The sequence below is a fragment of the Myodes glareolus genome, chromosome 9, assembly GCF_982192425.1.
Source record: "Myodes glareolus chromosome 9, mMyoGla1.1, whole genome shotgun sequence".
NCBI classification, from domain to species: domain Eukaryota; kingdom Metazoa; phylum Chordata; class Mammalia; order Rodentia; family Cricetidae; genus Myodes; species Myodes glareolus.
This window is the reverse complement of record NC_142034.1, coordinates 45,067,381-45,083,639: the sequence shown is the minus strand read 5'-3', so window position 1 is coordinate 45,083,639 and position 16,259 is coordinate 45,067,381. Positions and strand designations below refer to the sequence as shown.

Genomic DNA, 16,259 nt, shown 5'->3' with positions numbered 1-16,259 from the left:
GCCCTGCGTGTGCGTGCGCGGCCAAGGCCCGCCGAGGCGCTGTGCGGTTCCGGCGTCGGGGCCCGGCATGGCGGGGGTCGGGGCCAGGCCGGACCCGGACCTAAATGCCTCTACTTCTCTCCGCGCTGTTGGTCTTGCTGCTGGTTGCGCTTAGCGCACTCTTCCTAGGCCGGTGAGGGGCTTCCACCCACAACGGTGGTTGGGGGTGACCGGACGAGGAAGAGGGTTTGGAGGAGGCGCGGGCTGGTCGGGCGCAGTAGGCGGTGTGGGGGGGGCTGGGAGCGGGAGGGGGCACTCAGCACAGACTGAGGTGACGGAAGGCGAGGTGAGGCGGGGTGGGGGGGCGCAGAGGCATCGGGCAGGGCCCGGAGCTCTGCAGAGGCCAGAAACTGAGTAGGTGTTTGTGAGGAAGGGGCCTCCCTCGGTGGTCTCCTTTTTTGCTCCCTTCGCCCCGAACGTCCTCTTCCCAGATCACGAAGGGCACCTGCAGCCCCGCCCTGGAGAGAGGTCAGGAGGACTGGCTGTCTAGGGAAAAGCGGTTATTTGAGTTGTCCCGAGTGTGACCTCTGCCTTTTTGCAAACGTCTGCAGGGTGGGGACGCGGAGAGCGACCCTCTTGGGAGTCTGTGATGACGCGTTTCTTCACTTTGACCGCTTTTGAGGACCTCTTTTTACTTCGGGTTCCTAAAGATTTGAGGATTGTTTTTTTATTTGTTTGTTTTGTTTGTTTCCTGTCCTGTCTTGTAGGGTGAGTTTAGTTTGTCTGGTTTCGTTTGAATTTAGGGATCCGTGACCCTAATTATTGTGGCTAAAAGTATGTGACAGAGAACTGCTTTAGGAAAATCAGAAAGTTCCCAAGAAAAATCCCGGCTTCAGGATACCACCTATTCGCAAGGGTTTTTCTAGAACCAAACAGGAAAGAGGGTCTTTAAATTAAACTGATTTTTATCCAGGTGGCTTGTGGTCCGGTTGGCCACCAGGTGGTGTCAGCGGAAGTTGCAGGCAGAGCTAAAGATTGGCTCATTCCGATTTTTCTGGATCCAAAATGTCAGTCTTAAGTTTCAGCAGCACCAGCAGACGGTGGTGAGTTCTGGGAATTGCCTTCTGGGAATCGCCGCTGTGTGTGTGTGTGTGTGTGTGTGTTGTTGTTGTTGTCGTTGTTGGGGGGGCGGCAAGTGGTTGATCTAGTTAAATTTCAAACTTTAGCCTCCTTCACGGGTAGTTTTCTTAGTTAATTCCACCATTGTTATTTCTTTCTTACGAGGATCCTAGGAGCTACTTGGAGGATTGATAACAATTGACGCTAGTTGTTTTAAGTGGTTAGAGAGCCAGACCTGGAAGTATACACCTGAAATCCTTGCTACTCAAGAGGCTGAGGCAAAGAGGATTCCAAGTTCTGCCTGGACAACTTAGTGAGGGCTTGTCTCAAAATTAAAAGGCGTTGGAGTGGTTCCATGGTAGAGCCTGGCCGGCATAAACTGGATCCTGTTTAGTATCTAGCACCAAACAAAATAAAATGGCACAGAGAGTCCAGGGTATGGAAGAAAGATACAGAAGAAACAGGAGAAAGATAACAGGAAACAGCAAACTTCTGTTCTAATTAAGAGAGGAAATAGGCTGGCAGCTTACCCATAAAAGAGAACTACTAAGCAAATTCAGCTGGCATCATCATGAGGCGCAAGATACCCATTGCTGGTCAGAGACATCAGTGAAAGCCACTGGGTATAGTTAGTGGGAGAGCTGATAGAACTTCCCTCTCCTGTGACTCAGGCCCTTTTCTGCTTTATAAAGCTACTCATCATTGCCTTCCTAGTGGCCTACGTACACAGCTTTCTTTCATATTGTTTTAGGAAATTGACAACTTATGGATTTCCAGCAAACTCCTTAGCTATGATCTGCCGTGAGTGCCACATGTCCTTCTGCCCTTGGGGAATATTTTGAGGTTGAGCTTTAATAGTGAAATTCTTCTGCAGAGACATCTTAGTCAAAGTGGGAGGGAGGTTCTTGCTGGAGTCTCCTATTAGTCCAAGTGCTGTTTTGTGAGATACGCTGAAAACAGCTGGAGATTTCCTCTGTTATTTGAGCTATACAGGGACTGGAGGGATATGAGGGAGGAGAGGAGACTGCTCGGAGGGGGTGGAACCAATGATAATGAGGCTTCTCTTCTGGGCAGACACTATGTGGCATTGTGCTTTGGAGAAGTACGCATCAGAACAGACCTCCAGAAGGTTTCTAGCCTGTCTGCTCCATTCTCTCAGAACACGGAGGTGGAGCAGAAGGAGCTGTCCCTTAGCCCATCCTTGTTGAAGATCTTCTGCCAAGTGAGTCTACTATGATTCTTTTTAAAAATTAAACATTTTTATTGTTTTGTGTGTGCACATGCCTGTGTAGTGACCGAATAGGCTAGCAGATAGTGTTGGATCCTGTGGAGGTGGAGTTAAAGTTGTGGGCTGCTGTGTGGGCTTTGGGATTTGAACCCGAGTTCTCAGGAGAGGTGAGCCATCTCTTTGGCCCTGCTCCTCTATTCTCAGCTGTATTCCAGGAATGGTTGGCTGGCTTTGGACTGTTTGGGGGAATAAAATTAGGTCTTCCTTCCTTTCTCAGTGGGAAAGGAGGAATGACGTCCTTACAATAATGCTGCTTGTCCCGTTCCTCCAGCTATTCTCCATTCATGTCGATGCCATAAACATCATGGTTCTCAAGGTGGCCACCTCCGAGTCCTTGTGGCACATCCAGATCAGCAGAAGCAGATTTCTTTTGGACAGTGATGGGAAAGGGTAAGTGGTGGGTAGAAGAGGGTCTGGTAATGTCCTTACCAACAGATGGATGAAAGATAATTAAGCTCTTGTGAGGAAAGGGGTCAAGACTTTTGTTCGTGAGACAGTCTCAATGTACAGCCCTGGGTGTCTTAAAACTCTTTATGTAGACTAGGCTGTCCTTGAACTCACAGAAACTTCCCTGCCTCTGCTGGGATTGAAGAGGTATGCCACCACTCCTGGACTAAATGGATTTTTTTTTCTTTCCCAGTCTAATCTGTCAGGTGAACCTATCAAAGATCAATAGCAAAATCTTGAAGAGTGGTCAGCTGGTGAGTGTCATGGTGACTCTGATATTTCATTTCTTCTTGACCATAAGATATAAAAGAGTTTAGTATGCTTGTGTTCTGGATTCTCTAACCACTATAGCTCTGTTTGTTTCGGGGAGACTGTTTTGCCATGTATAGCCTTGGCTGGCCTGGTATGTAGCCCAGGCTGGATTAGAACTCAAGGTGGGCCTCTTATCTCAGTCTCTTTGAGTACTAGGATTATAGGTGTGTATCATCATACTGGCTTCAGACCATTCCAATTTGACCTAAAATTTTGAAACTCCCTACACAGGAGGATACATGCCTGGTAGAACTGTCACTGGCCCTGGACCTGTGTCTGCAGGTGGACATCAGCAGTTGGCATCTGAGGGCTGTCACTATGGATGTGTGGACGCTCCATGCTGAGCTCCATGAAGGTCTCTTTCATAGTCAACTACTGTGTCAGACCCCAGGCCGGAAATCCAAGTCTGTTTCTTGTTCAGGTAAAGTTCCAGTCTTTGAGTTTCTTGTCTACCTTATACTCAGGGATTATTTTGCAAGTAGAAGAACCAGTGTTTTCACCAGTTGTTCAGGTGTGAGCCATCAGACACCATGACCTTTGATTCATAGGTAGGTAGAGGAAATAAAGCAGTTCCTTGTTGAGTCATTCCGTGGTTACTTGCCATGAGTTAGATCTGTACTGTGTGTTTTATGTACACTTTCACTGCATTTTCTGCATTTCACAAATAAGGAAACGGCCCAAGAACAGTTAGCTAGGTGACCTGGCTGAGGTTTTATAGTTAGTGAAAATGAATGTCAGTTATTTGACACTCAAGTCCATATTCTCTTCATCATGCCAAACTATTTTCCAGACTGTTTATACTTTTAGAGTCTGGGGGAAAAGTATGCCAGGTACCCAGATCTGTGATGTTATTGACCTTGTGTCCTCTTAGGTGTTTGCTTAGCTGATCTTTTTATCTTCCTTTATGGGTGAGGATTTGACCAAGGAGGGCAGGGCTGGGAGGATTTGAGAATGTTCAGGATTGATGATGGTTCTCGTGTATTTTATTCATCTCTATTTCCAGATTTGACAGAGGACTTTGCTGAACCAACTCTGCCTGGCCTATACATACTCCAGCAGCTGCCAGACCAAGTCAAGGTGAAGATGGAGAACACAAGTGTGGTGTTGTCTATGAATAGTCAGAAGAGGTGAGATCTCATCTGTGACGGGGAAGGGGGGTGAGGGGAGTGATAATGTGCGTTGTCTGCTAGGTCTCCACAGCTAGTCCTCGTATCTTATCTATGGAGAGGAAGGAGGAATGGCATTCTAGTTTCTCTGATGTGGACTGTATCTCTGGTCCAGGCACCTGACTTGGACACTGAAGCTGCTGCATTTCCTGTACCACCGTGATGAGGATCAGTTGCCCCTTCGAAGCTTCACGGCCAACTATGATATGGCACAGATGAGCACTGAACTCCTACTAGAAGGTTCTTGGAAGGGCTTCTGTTTCTAAGAGAAGGGAGGACCAGCATTCTCTGTTAATCCCTGCATGATTCCATAGTTTAATATCACTGTAATTGGAGAGGGAAGGAGGGACCATAGAGAGAGAAAATAACCCCTACCTCACAATGTTGGTGATAGTTTATTCATCTCCTTGCCTCTGGCTTCTAACAGATGGGTTGCTGCTGTCCCAGAGTCGCCAGCGGATTGTCTGCCTCAACTCCCTCAAGGCTAATGTCCAGGTGTGCTACCCATACTACCAAGAATCTTTCTCTGCTCTCTCCACATTGTTGTGTTATGAATTATGGGAGTGAAACCTTGGGGTCTTCTCATTTCCAGGTAACTACCATTGACCTCTCAGCTTCTCTTGTTTTGAACACATGTATCATTCATTACCGACACCAGGAATTCTCTCAATGGCTGCTTATGTTAGCGTTGGAGACCCAAGGAGCTAGCTTACCTGATCTTAAACAAAGGAAAAAACGGTGAGTTGTTTTTGGCTTTTTAAGACAGGGTTTTGCTGTGTAGCCTTGTCTGTCCTGGAACTCACTCTGAAGACCAGTTTGGCCTCACTCACAAAGAACCTCCTGCTTTTACCTCCCTTGTTCTGGGATTAAAGACATGTCACCATTGCCCTGCAAAAAAGGTGAATTTTAAGTCACCTTTTTTTTTTAAAAAATATTTATTTATGTATATAGTGTTCTGTCTACATGTATGCCTGTTGATCAGAAGAGGGTTCCAAATCTTATTACAGATGGTTTTTGAGTGACCATGTGGTTGCTGGGAATTGAACTCAGGACCTCTGGAAGAGCAAACAGTGCTCTTAACCACTGAGCCATCTCTCCAGCCCCTTAAGTCACCTTCTTATTAGGTGGATTCTTTTTATCCAAAGTGGTATCTTGGGTTAAATACATATTGGGTTGTCTGAGTTCCCTAAATCTTAGTTTCAGAAGCAAACCTGTTTTATATATCTTCCCTGTGGATTATAACCTTTGTTGATAAGAAAATGACATTTTTATGTTTTCATTCTGAGTGCCCAGTACAGTGCCTTATTTATATAAGACAAACATTTCTTGAAGTGGAATAAAGTGATAAACAGTGTCTCATCTGCCTTGGATCACAAGGTGTGGTGTCAGATATACAGGACCGCTTTGTTTGTGTAGTCTTGGCATTGTTCTGCACAGAGGAAGTAATTTGTATGTGATCTTGATTATTAGGGTGAATCATGCGATGTTGCTGATATTGTCTATGTTTGACTACGAATGTGTGAATTTCATCTTGTTTAACTTCATTTTTTCTGGGGTTCCTTCAGATTACCACTGGGAGGAGTAGCAATCTGACACACTTATTTAGGCTTTTACTTTCTAGTTGTTGCCAGTGCTAAGATTCACAACAAAACCTAATTATCAGCAGCTTTGAGCATTCTCTTCATTGATAAGAAGCTGCTGCAATTATAATGATGTTGTTCTTATACCTGTGTAGAACCTTCCCTCAGATCCTGGCTCCCATTATCTTCAGCACCTCTGTCTCCAATGTCAGCATTTCCATTCAGCTTGGAGACACACCACCTTTTGCTTTGGGGTTCAATTCCATCTCCCTGGGTAAGATTCAGGGATGGGAAGGGAACAAGGATTTGCTCTTTGGTTACAACTATGCCTATTTCCTTTCCATGGTAGCTTAGTGGACTATCTTTTACCACCTGTTTCAGATTACCAGCACCTCCGACCACAGAGTATCCATCAGCGGGCTGTCCTAACTGTGGATCACCTCTGCTGGCGAGTAGGCAGTGAGTCCCACATTCAGAGGGCACCACATCCACCTAATATGCATGTTTGGGGTGAAGCACTTGTCTTGGACTCCTTCACACTGCAGGTAGGTGGGCGTGTGGTAAATAGGGGCCCACAGAGCTCCCTACCCATGACATGCTTCTGAGTGCTGATCGTGCTCTTGGTGTGGGCGATGCACCCAGGGTATTCTAACTCTGCATCTGCATGGTTTCAGTAGGTTTCCTGTCTTTTCTAGGGTAGCTACAACCAGCCCCTGGGTTTGTCCAGCACCCAATCCAATACTCTTTTTCTTGACTGTACTATTCGAGGACTTCAGGTAGAAATATCAGACATCTGTGCCCAGTGTCTGTCTCGAATCCTATCCTTACTGATTCCACAATCTGAAAAGTCAGCTGTATCTAGGAAATCTTCACTTGGAGAATCTGTGACCTTACTCTGGAAGGTGGACCTGAAGGTGGAAGACATGAACCTGTTCACTCTTTCTGCACTGGTTGGTAAGTGGAGCAGGAAGTTGGCTGAAGTAGGTCTCATGTAAACTCAGCAGATTATTCTGGCTCAGTCAGCTTCTTCTCATCTAAGGAAGCTGTTTATCTGGAAAGTTTCCATGTTAGAGGCTTGACACGTTAGAAAGGCTTGAGTAACAGGCTTTGTGCCTCTGCTTAGTAGCTGTTGCAGTCGAGTATTAAACAAGACAGAGATGGGGAGCGTTTAGCCTCGATGTGCTCAAGAGAATGAGACCATTGTAGGGTTTCTTTTGATTTTTTTTTTTTTTCTTGAGACATGATCTTGTTAAATAGTTCAGGGTACCCTCCAGCTTGTAATCCTCCAGTTCAACCTAACAAAAGATTCTGGGTATGTCTGGCTCCTACTTATCTTTTTGTTTTCTTGTATGTAGTTCTGGGGAGTAAATAATAAACAGGTAATTTCTTGACAATGGAAAACTTAGATTTTGCCACATCTAAAGTTTCCCTAAAATATTAGGAATCATTTAAAGGAAGCATGGGGACTAAAGACAGTAAAGGGAGGAGAAAGGAGGAAGGACAGGTTGTCATTTTAGAACTTGGGATGCAGGTTGTCTTGGTTTCTCTGTGTCAGGTGCTTCGGAGGTCCGACTGGACACACTGACTGTCTTGGGCAGTGCTGAGACCTCCACTGTGGGGATTCAAGGGCTCGTGCTTGCACTTGTGAAGTCAGTCACAGAGAAGATGCAGCCCTGCTGCAAGGCACCTGACATCCCCACGCCAGTGCTCGGCCTCTCCATGCTCTCCCTCACCTACCACAGCAGCGTCCGTTCTCTAGAGGTAATGCTTGGGGCTCAGGCCAGATGTGCTCTTCCTACCCCTTAAAACTTCAGTCTTTGTGATTCATGTTGTGAAACTTAGAGAAAAGTGGTAGCTGGTGTGCATCTTTCCTTTCTTTGCATTTTATTAAAAATACATGCAAAATACAGGAGAATATTTGATCTTCAGTATTTCCAGCTGCAGTAATTACATTTGTGACTATCGTGTTGTAGCCATACCCATTTTAGCCTCCCTTACCCCAAGCTCCAGTGTTATTTTAAAGGAGATACCAGCTACATCATTTTATTATAATTATTTCAAGGTGTATATATAAAAAATAGTGGACTTTTGAAAAATTGGGAATTGGCTCAACAGATAAGAGTGCTTGCTGTACATCAAGCCAAGAAGGACTTGGATTCAAATTCTTAGTACCCATACAAAGCCAAGCCTAAGCCCTGGCATTGAAGGATGGACACAGATGAATCATGAAAGCTCGCAGACCTCATATGTAAAAGTACCGGCCACACAGAGGGACCTTATAACAAAAACTTAGTGGGGCTGAAGAGATGGCTCAGTGACTAAGAGCACTTACTGTTTTATGGAAACACTCAGCTCCTTAGAAGGCTAAAAGGGATTTGAAGATGGAGCTTTCCAGTCTTTCTCCATAGAGTATCAGGTGGGAATGGGGTCTTCCTGGGAGGAGGGAGGCATTGAGCTCACTTGCCTTAGAAACTGAGGAGGTTGCTTTTCAGAGACTGAACCTAAGAGAACGTCCGTGTCTTTGGTATTTCAATTTCTCTCTCCCTTGAGCTATCAGAACTGACTCTGTCTTTCAGGATGACAAGGACATACATTCATAATAAGTCAGTTGCTGCGATAAACTGTGTGGCCAACCTCTTCTGGTCTGCTGGCACACGTGCAGGCAGAACACTGTATACATAATAAATAAATAAATAAATCTTAGAAAAATGTAAGTAAAAGACATGAGTCACCAGCTTTAAGAAAACAAAACAAAAAAAAGCTATGTGGCCAGTACTTTTACACTGTCTTTTAGGAATCAAGTCATTCAGTCTGTCGATGAAACGTTTCAAGTGGCACTTGTTTCTAGACAGTGTTCGTTGAATAGTAACAAATGAATGGAAACATAAAGACAAGTGATTATTGAGTATCTTCTGTATATATTAGATGTAGTATGGTAAGTAACCAAAGAAAACATATGACCCCTACTTCCAAAGCGTTTTAGAATGTAGTGAAGAAAGATCAAGAGTATAAGTGCTCATAAGTATGAGATAAATGGCAGCTCTTAATACCATCTTAGTGCTAACAGGAACCAAGCAAGGCAGTAATTAATGTTATTTCTTAGGAACGGCTTGGGATTGGATATAATTCTTGAGCCAGGCAGGCATGTGTAATAATCCCTGATACTTCTGTTGTTCAGAGACATAGTGATTGACAGATTGTTTTCTTACACCCTAAAGGTTCAGTGTGGTGCAGGACTGACTTTACTCTGGAGCCCCCCAGATCACATGTACCTGTACCAGCATGTCTTGTCCACTCTACAATGCCGAGACTTGTTACGAGCTACTCTCTTTCCTGAGATTGTTCAGTCCCATGAACTAGAGACTCCACAGTCCAGTTCTGAGCCAGAAGATCATCTCCCCGAACCATCCCCAAGGCGGCTAAACCTGACATTGGAGGTGAGCACAGCCAAACTGACAGCTTTCGTTGCTGAGGACAAGTTCATTACTCTGGCTGCAGAGAATGTGTCACTGAATCGGCATGGAGGCTCACTGCAGGCTTACTGCCCAGAGTTGGCTGCGGGCTTTGATGGCAATAGCATATTCAACTTCAAAGAGGTGGAGGTGCAGCTACTACCCGAGCTGGAAGAGATGATCCTCCACAGGAACCCCTTCCCTGTACTGCAGACCCTCCGGAATCGGGTTTGGCTGCTTTCTTTTGGATCAGTCTCAGTGGAGTTTCCATATCAGTATGACTTCTCTCGAACTTTGGATGAGGCTGTGGGAGTTCAGAAATGGCTAAAGGGGCTGCATCGAGGGACACATTGGGCTTCTCCAGGCCCTGCCCCACTCCCACCTGATCTACTCCTAAAGGTTCAGCACTTTTCTTGGGTTTTCCTGGATGATGTCTTTGAGGTGAAACTTCATGATAACTATGAACTGATGAAGGATGAAAGTAAGGAGAGCGCCAAAAGGCTGCAGTTGCTGGATGCTAAAGTGGCTGCCCTGCGGAAGCAGCATGGGGAGTTGTTGCCAGCTCGAAAAATTGAGGAGCTCTATGCCTCTTTGGAACGCAAAAACATTGAAATCTATATCCAGCGCTCTCGTCGTCTCTATGGCAACACGCCCATGCGCCGTGCACTGCTCACTTGGAGCCTGGCAGGGCTAGAGCTGGTGGCTCTGGCAGATTCATCCTTCCATGGACCTGAACGTGTGATAGAGCAGGTTCGAGAGATTGACCCTGGCAGCCCTTTTCCTGCTGAAGGAATAGACCTTGTCATTCAGTGGTGTCGTATGCTCAAGTGCAGTGTCAAAACTTTTCTGGGTGAGTGCATCTCTATTTGTGGACCCTGGTGTTTGTCCTGTGTGTGCTAGGAAGCCCTCTGAGTGATTACAAAGAGCTAGATTGTATTGGAAATTGTAGTTGGATTGGGGTGGGTGGGCTCTGCTTCCCTTTCTTTGATCTTAATTTTCACCCAGAAACTGCTCAGCTGACATCATAGGGCCATGAGCACAGCCATCTTTAAAGTTATTGTGGCTCTTAATTTCATGCTCTCTCTGCCTCTCACCTCTGCTTCATGGTCTCTACAACCTGTCTTAGGTTTGATGCTTCTTCTTCTTCTTTTTTTTTTAAATATTTATTTATTGTGTATACAGTGTTCTAGGCACCAGGTCTCGTTTACAGATGGGTGTGAGCCATCATGTAATTGCTGGGAATTGAACTCAGGACCTCTGGAAGAGTAGTTGGTGCTCTTAATTAACCTCCGAGCCGTCTCTCCAACCCCTTAGCTTTGTTTCTTAATTGCCAACCCTTGTTCTCTTAATTAATTATAGATGGGTAAAAGAGCAATAAGGGGAAAAAAACATGTGTGAAAATGAATAATCAGTGTGTATCTGCTTTCTAATAATAGTTCGGATCAGAGACTATCCACGGTACCTGTTTGAGATCCGGGACTGGCGGCTCATGGGTCGACTTGCGGGCACCGAGCAGAGTGGCCAGCCTTGCTCCCGTCGACGTCAAATCCTGCATTTGGGGCTTCCCTGGGGTAACGTGGCAGTAGAGAGGAACATGCCCCCACTCAAGTTCTACCATGACTTCCACTGTGAGTAAAGGAGGCAGTTGGTTTGGCTGAGGGGTATTTGCGGGCCTCAGATGAAAGATAAGCTTTGGAGCAAAGGAGGAACAGAGAGCTGTTTTGTAGTAAGCTGAAGCCTGTATTCCTCCTCTATCCTAGCGGAAATCTTCCAGTATACAGTGGTCTGGGGCCCATGCTGGGATCCAGCCTGGACACTGATTGGTCAATGTGTGGACCTCTTGACCAAGCCCTCAGCTGACCCCAGCCCACCTTTGCCCTGGTGGGATAAGAGTCGTCTTCTGTTCCATGGGGACTGGCATATGGATATTGAACAAGCAAACCTGCATCAGCTAGCCACTGAGGTGAGGGGCTCCACAGAGTCATTTCCTTATTAGGATAGTATAGTTGTGGCCTGTGCAGCATGCGGGGCACAGAGAGAAAGGTCCTGGTTTGGGAGGCAGTTCTCTTAACCACAGCTCACTTTGTTCTTTGGGATGGGGGATCGTTACAGGATCCATACAATACAACTGAAAACATGCACTGGGAATGGAACCACCTTTCTTTTCATTGGAAACCTGGTCAGTTTGTGTTCAAAGGGGACCTGGATGTCAACGTAAGAACAGCCTCTAAGTGAGTGGAGTGAAGAGTGGGGCCTTAACTAGGTGGGGGGGTAGTCAGGGTGGAGGGAGAGGGGAAGAACCAAGGGAAGCAAGAGACCAAGTCACTGAGGGCTGGGGCTCCGTTGTGAGGCAGGTATGACGACTGCTGCTTCCTTCACCTGCCCGACCTCTGCATGACACTGGACCTGCAGTGGCTGTGCCATGGGAACCCTCATGATCATCACAGTGTCACTTTGAGGGCCCCAGAGTTCCTGCCTGAGGTACCCTTGGGCCAGCTCCATGACTCCTACCGGGCCTTCCGCTCTGAGAACCTCAATCTCTCCATCAAGATGGATTTGACTCGCCATAGTGGGAGTGAGACTTGGGCCTGGGACAATGGGGAGGATGGGCTTGGGATATTGACCACTTTAGATTAAAAAAAAAGGATAGAAGGACAGAGCAGAATTTAGGTTGTGCCTTTTGTTTGTAAGAGGATCAAAAGGTTGTGCCTTTTGGGATTGCTATTAATACCATAAATTATGTTGCTTAAGAGTAATGGATAGTCTCAAAGTAGTGTAGTCTGGGAAGTTAAAGATAGAAGTGCTGTCAGCATCAGTGTATGATGAAGGTCCACTCCTCATATGGCAGTGCCTTCTTGCTATGTCCTCAAATGGTAGAAAGAGCAGTAAAGTCCTTTGGGTCTCTTGACCCAGCTGTCAGTTGACCCAGACCACCCTTTGTCATCAGTATCATTAAAAGGTCTCTGTCCTCGATACCAGTCAGCTTTCCTCATCAGATCTATCACCTTGGTGTTTAGAGTCGGGGAGGGGAACGAACACAAACATTTACACCATAGCCGTAGGTGAAAGAGAGAGCGTAGACCTTGAAAGAAGAGGTGCTGGGATACTGATGTGAGGAGGCTGTTTGTGTTTTCTGATCTCTAAAACTTGAAGCTGGAAAAGTACTTCCTCACCTCTGTTTCAACCACAGCTTGAATATGCCTATCCTTTCTTTTGCAGCAATGTCCCAGCCCCGAATTCTGCTGTATAGTAGTACCCTGCGCTGGATGCAAAATTTCTGGGCAACTTGGACTAGTGTCACAAGGCCTATCTGTAGAGGGAAACTCTTTAATAACTTGAAGCCCAGCAAGAAGAAACTTGGCCAACACTACAAACAGCTTTCCTGTACTGCGCTCTTTCCCCAGTTACAGGTTAGACTCTGACATCTAACATTTAACTGGGTTCTCCTTTCTTAGTTTTCTTGTTTTCTAACATATCGAATTATCCCTTTGATATCTGTTCTTCAGTTTTTTGTTCTTGTTACCAGGTACATTATTGGGCCTCATTTGCCCAGCAACGGGGCATCCAGATTGAGTGCAGTCAGGGCCACGTCTTCACTCGGGGAACTCAGCGGCTTATACCTCAAGGTCAGGCCAAAGTTTCTATTCCTCCTAGTCTGTTCCTTCATTCTCCTCTTCTCTAATGACTCACATCCTTCATGCCATTCTACATGGACTGTATGCTGCTTTTCTCAGCTGGCACAGTGATGCGACGCCTTATTTCTGAGTGGAGTGTGACCCAGATGGTGAGTGACTTAAGTCAGGTGACTGTGCACCTGATGGCTTCACCTACTGAAGAGAATGCTGACCACTGCCTTGATCCCTTAATAACCAAGACCCACCTACTGAGCCTGTCTTCCCTTACATACCAACGGCACAGCAATCGCACCACTGAAGAGGTACTGTTTGACACTCTCTTTTTTACATCAGTTATATTAGTAGGTGTTGCAGTTTAAGTGAGCAAAATAGACTACTGGTGTCTTAAATAACAGATATTTCTAGTGGTTTCGGAGACTTGAGAAGTCCAATAATAGAGTGTCAGTCATGGCTCTTGCTGTTGTGTGGGCCCTACCCTCCTGACTCCAACTATGATCACATTGTGGGTGAGAGGTAATTTCTGGTAAGGTTCCTAACCATAGCAAGTGTGTCTTTATGGTACAGTCACTTGGTTATGTTGTGTCAGCTTCTCTTCTTCCTTTTAAGATTGCTTATTGGGTGAGTAGGCGTGTGTGGGTGTGGATGTGTGGGCGTGTATGCATGCAGGTCAGAGGACAACTAGTGTGGATGATTCTCTTCTCCCACCATATTAGTCCAGGAGACCCAACTCAAGGCCTCAGTCTTGATGGCTGCACCTTTACCCACAGACTCATCTCATCAGCTTTTTACAATTTATCTTTATTACATTTATTGTGTGTGTCTCCTTAGGTCTTCAGGCTTGGTGGCATGATCCTTTTAAGTGCTGAGCCATATCACTGGCCCCTTGCTGCTATGGCTTTTTTTTTTTCTTCAAACCCAAGCTTGATTTGAATTTTCTGTCCTTCACCACAGCCTTAAGTGTTGGGATTGCAGGTAGTGCTGCCATATGCAGAAGTCATCCTTGAAAATTCTTGAGCTGGGTGTGCAGCTTACTGTAGGTAATAGGTAGTGTTTGCAAAGCCTTGAATTCAAACCCCAGCACAACCACTCCTCCCATAAAGAAAATCTCTTTTTTTTTTTTTATATATATTTATTTATTTATTTATTATGTATATAATATTCTGTCTGTGTGTATGCCTGCAGGCCAGAAGAGGGCACCAGACCCCATTACAGATGGTTGTGAGCCACCATGTGGTTGCTGGGAATTGAACTCAGGACAAGAAAATCTCTTGATTTCTCCCTCTAACAAGTCTCTTGGGCTTCATGAAATAAAGTAAAAGTTTTTAACACTTCATGTAGTGCTGGCTTTCTCCGTCTCTCCCAATTATGGACAGCTTTTGAAATTGTCAGATTCATTAAAAATGCATTAGGTACAGTTAGGAGTAAAGTAATGTACAGACTAAGACCACTTAATATTTCTTTCTCCAGGATCTTCTCATCGCTCCCCCAGAGCCACCTTAGTTTAATAAGTCTGTGTGTGCATTTTTTTGCCCAGGAGTAGTGGTGGGATGTCTGTGTAATCCTGATGTCCTTTACCCTTTCCTCAGGAGCTCTCTACTCGAGATGGGGACTCTACCTTTCATACACATCAGCTGTACTTGGTAGACCTACGGATTTCCTGGACGACCACCAACAGGGACATTGCCTTTGGCTTATACGATGGCTACAAAAAGGCAGCTGTACTCAAACGTAATCTCTCTACTGAGGCCCTGAAAGGTTTGAAGATTGATCCCCAGATGTCAGCCAAAAAGCCAAAACGTGGTATCCCACCTAATGCCCAAGTCCCACCTCACGCCAGCACTCCTAGCTTCAGTGGACGGCCTGATAAGGGATCATCAGGAGGTAGGCTGGAGCCGATGATGCTCGGGATTTAGGGTTAGAACATGAGCATGAGCTTGGAAAAGGTTTTATGAAATTAGCATTTTTATATGTTTGCCCATCTTAGGTTTATAAAGCTTCCTCATAAAGAGGAAGCATCAGAAATCTGACCCTGTGTCCAGGAAGAGATCAGCAAGTATTGGGGTCAAAAGAGCAAGTTCCAGGACAGTCAAGGCTACACAGAGAAACCTTGTTGCGAGAAACAAAAAAACAAAAAAACAAACAAACCAAAAAAAGGTTTCTTTTCTTTCTGTTTATTTATTTGTTTAGGCAGAGTTTCTCTATGTAACAGCTCTGACTATGCTCTTTTTCTAATTTTTAATGTTGAACATTGAGCTCAAGACTTGGTGTATTCTAGTCAAATACTAACACCATATCCACAGTCTTGTATCGTTTTGATCTAATTATTTTGTTCAGGCAACAAAAATTTAAGTACATAGTTGCCATAAAACTGAAACACAGCTGAGTGGTGGTGGCATAGGCCTTTAATCCCAGCACTTGGGGAGCAGAGGCAGGCGGATCTCTGTGAGTTTGAGGCCACCTTGGTCTACAGAATGAGTTCCAGGACAGGATCCAAAGCTACAGAGAAACCCTGTCTCAAAGGGGAAAAAACGGAACTAAAACAGTATTAAGTTCTTTATCTGCTGAGCCATCTCTCCAGCACCCTGGGGAAAATTTAAAAGATAGAACTTGGGCAAGAAATGTGTGGGTGAGCGTGAGAACAAGGTGAAAAGTGGTAAATGCCACAAGAAGAATTCAAAGACTAGGGATGTTCCATGACAGGACATGCAATCAGGCAGGGGTTTATTGAGGCAGTAACATTTGAGCTGACTTTCAAGATATGACATGCTTGGAATGTGTGGGAATGGGAAAGGGGCAGTCAGTGCAAAGGGAATAACCTGAATAGGAATGGTATTGGGAGAGGGTGCTGTGTTCAAAGGAGAGTGAACAGTTTTCTCTGACATGGTACCAAATGGAATGAGAAAATGGGTTAAAAAGAAAACACAGAGATCATTGGGGACCTTCCTCGCAGATCCTTCTTAGGGACAGTGAAACACTGAAGGTCTTTGACTAGACTGTGATAGATTTTGGCTGTTAGGAAGGTAACTGTAGCAGTGGTGTGTGTGGGAGGACTGTATGTGGACAAGCAGTTAAGGAAACTATCACAATATGTCACCAGGAGGCAGCAAGGACTGAAGGAGGCGGAGCAGCTGGAATGGTTGCAATAGAGGAATGCTGCTGTGTGCATAGTCATGGCTGCTGGAAGAAGTTAAAATGAAAAAAGCCTGGTGTACAGCACTGTAGAGACAGCAACGTTAGTCTCAGTTTGAGGGCCAGCCTGGTCTACATATATTCCAGGATGG

The 16,259-nt window shown here is 45.4% G+C and overlaps 1 protein-coding gene across 1 annotated transcript in view; it reads left to right on the top strand.

Annotated features, from left to right (window-relative positions):
• Positions 1 to 8: 8 nt before the first annotated feature.
• Bltp2 (bridge-like lipid transfer protein family member 2) overlaps positions 9 to 16,259 on the top strand; it is a 31,756-nt gene continuing 15,505 nt past the window's right edge. The window contains exons 1-24 of the mRNA XM_085695430.2: positions 9 to 172; positions 953 to 1,082; positions 1,850 to 1,899; positions 2,173 to 2,320; positions 2,658 to 2,776; positions 3,027 to 3,087; positions 3,377 to 3,566; positions 4,149 to 4,272; positions 4,427 to 4,551; positions 4,739 to 4,806; positions 4,904 to 5,049; positions 6,047 to 6,165; positions 6,273 to 6,436; positions 6,587 to 6,845; positions 7,447 to 7,652; positions 9,110 to 10,193; positions 10,780 to 10,971; positions 11,104 to 11,306; positions 11,456 to 11,574; positions 11,698 to 11,918; positions 12,563 to 12,753; positions 12,870 to 12,969; positions 13,078 to 13,280; positions 14,565 to 14,859. Coding sequence (XP_085551556.2) covers positions 105 to 172; positions 953 to 1,082; positions 1,850 to 1,899; positions 2,173 to 2,320; positions 2,658 to 2,776; positions 3,027 to 3,087; positions 3,377 to 3,566; positions 4,149 to 4,272; positions 4,427 to 4,551; positions 4,739 to 4,806; positions 4,904 to 5,049; positions 6,047 to 6,165; positions 6,273 to 6,436; positions 6,587 to 6,845; positions 7,447 to 7,652; positions 9,110 to 10,193; positions 10,780 to 10,971; positions 11,104 to 11,306; positions 11,456 to 11,574; positions 11,698 to 11,918; positions 12,563 to 12,753; positions 12,870 to 12,969; positions 13,078 to 13,280; positions 14,565 to 14,859 — 4,585 coding nt within the window. The 5' untranslated portion in view covers positions 9 to 104. The remainder of the gene's footprint in view (positions 173 to 952; positions 1,083 to 1,849; positions 1,900 to 2,172; positions 2,321 to 2,657; positions 2,777 to 3,026; positions 3,088 to 3,376; positions 3,567 to 4,148; positions 4,273 to 4,426; positions 4,552 to 4,738; positions 4,807 to 4,903; positions 5,050 to 6,046; positions 6,166 to 6,272; positions 6,437 to 6,586; positions 6,846 to 7,446; positions 7,653 to 9,109; positions 10,194 to 10,779; positions 10,972 to 11,103; positions 11,307 to 11,455; positions 11,575 to 11,697; positions 11,919 to 12,562; positions 12,754 to 12,869; positions 12,970 to 13,077; positions 13,281 to 14,564; positions 14,860 to 16,259) is intronic.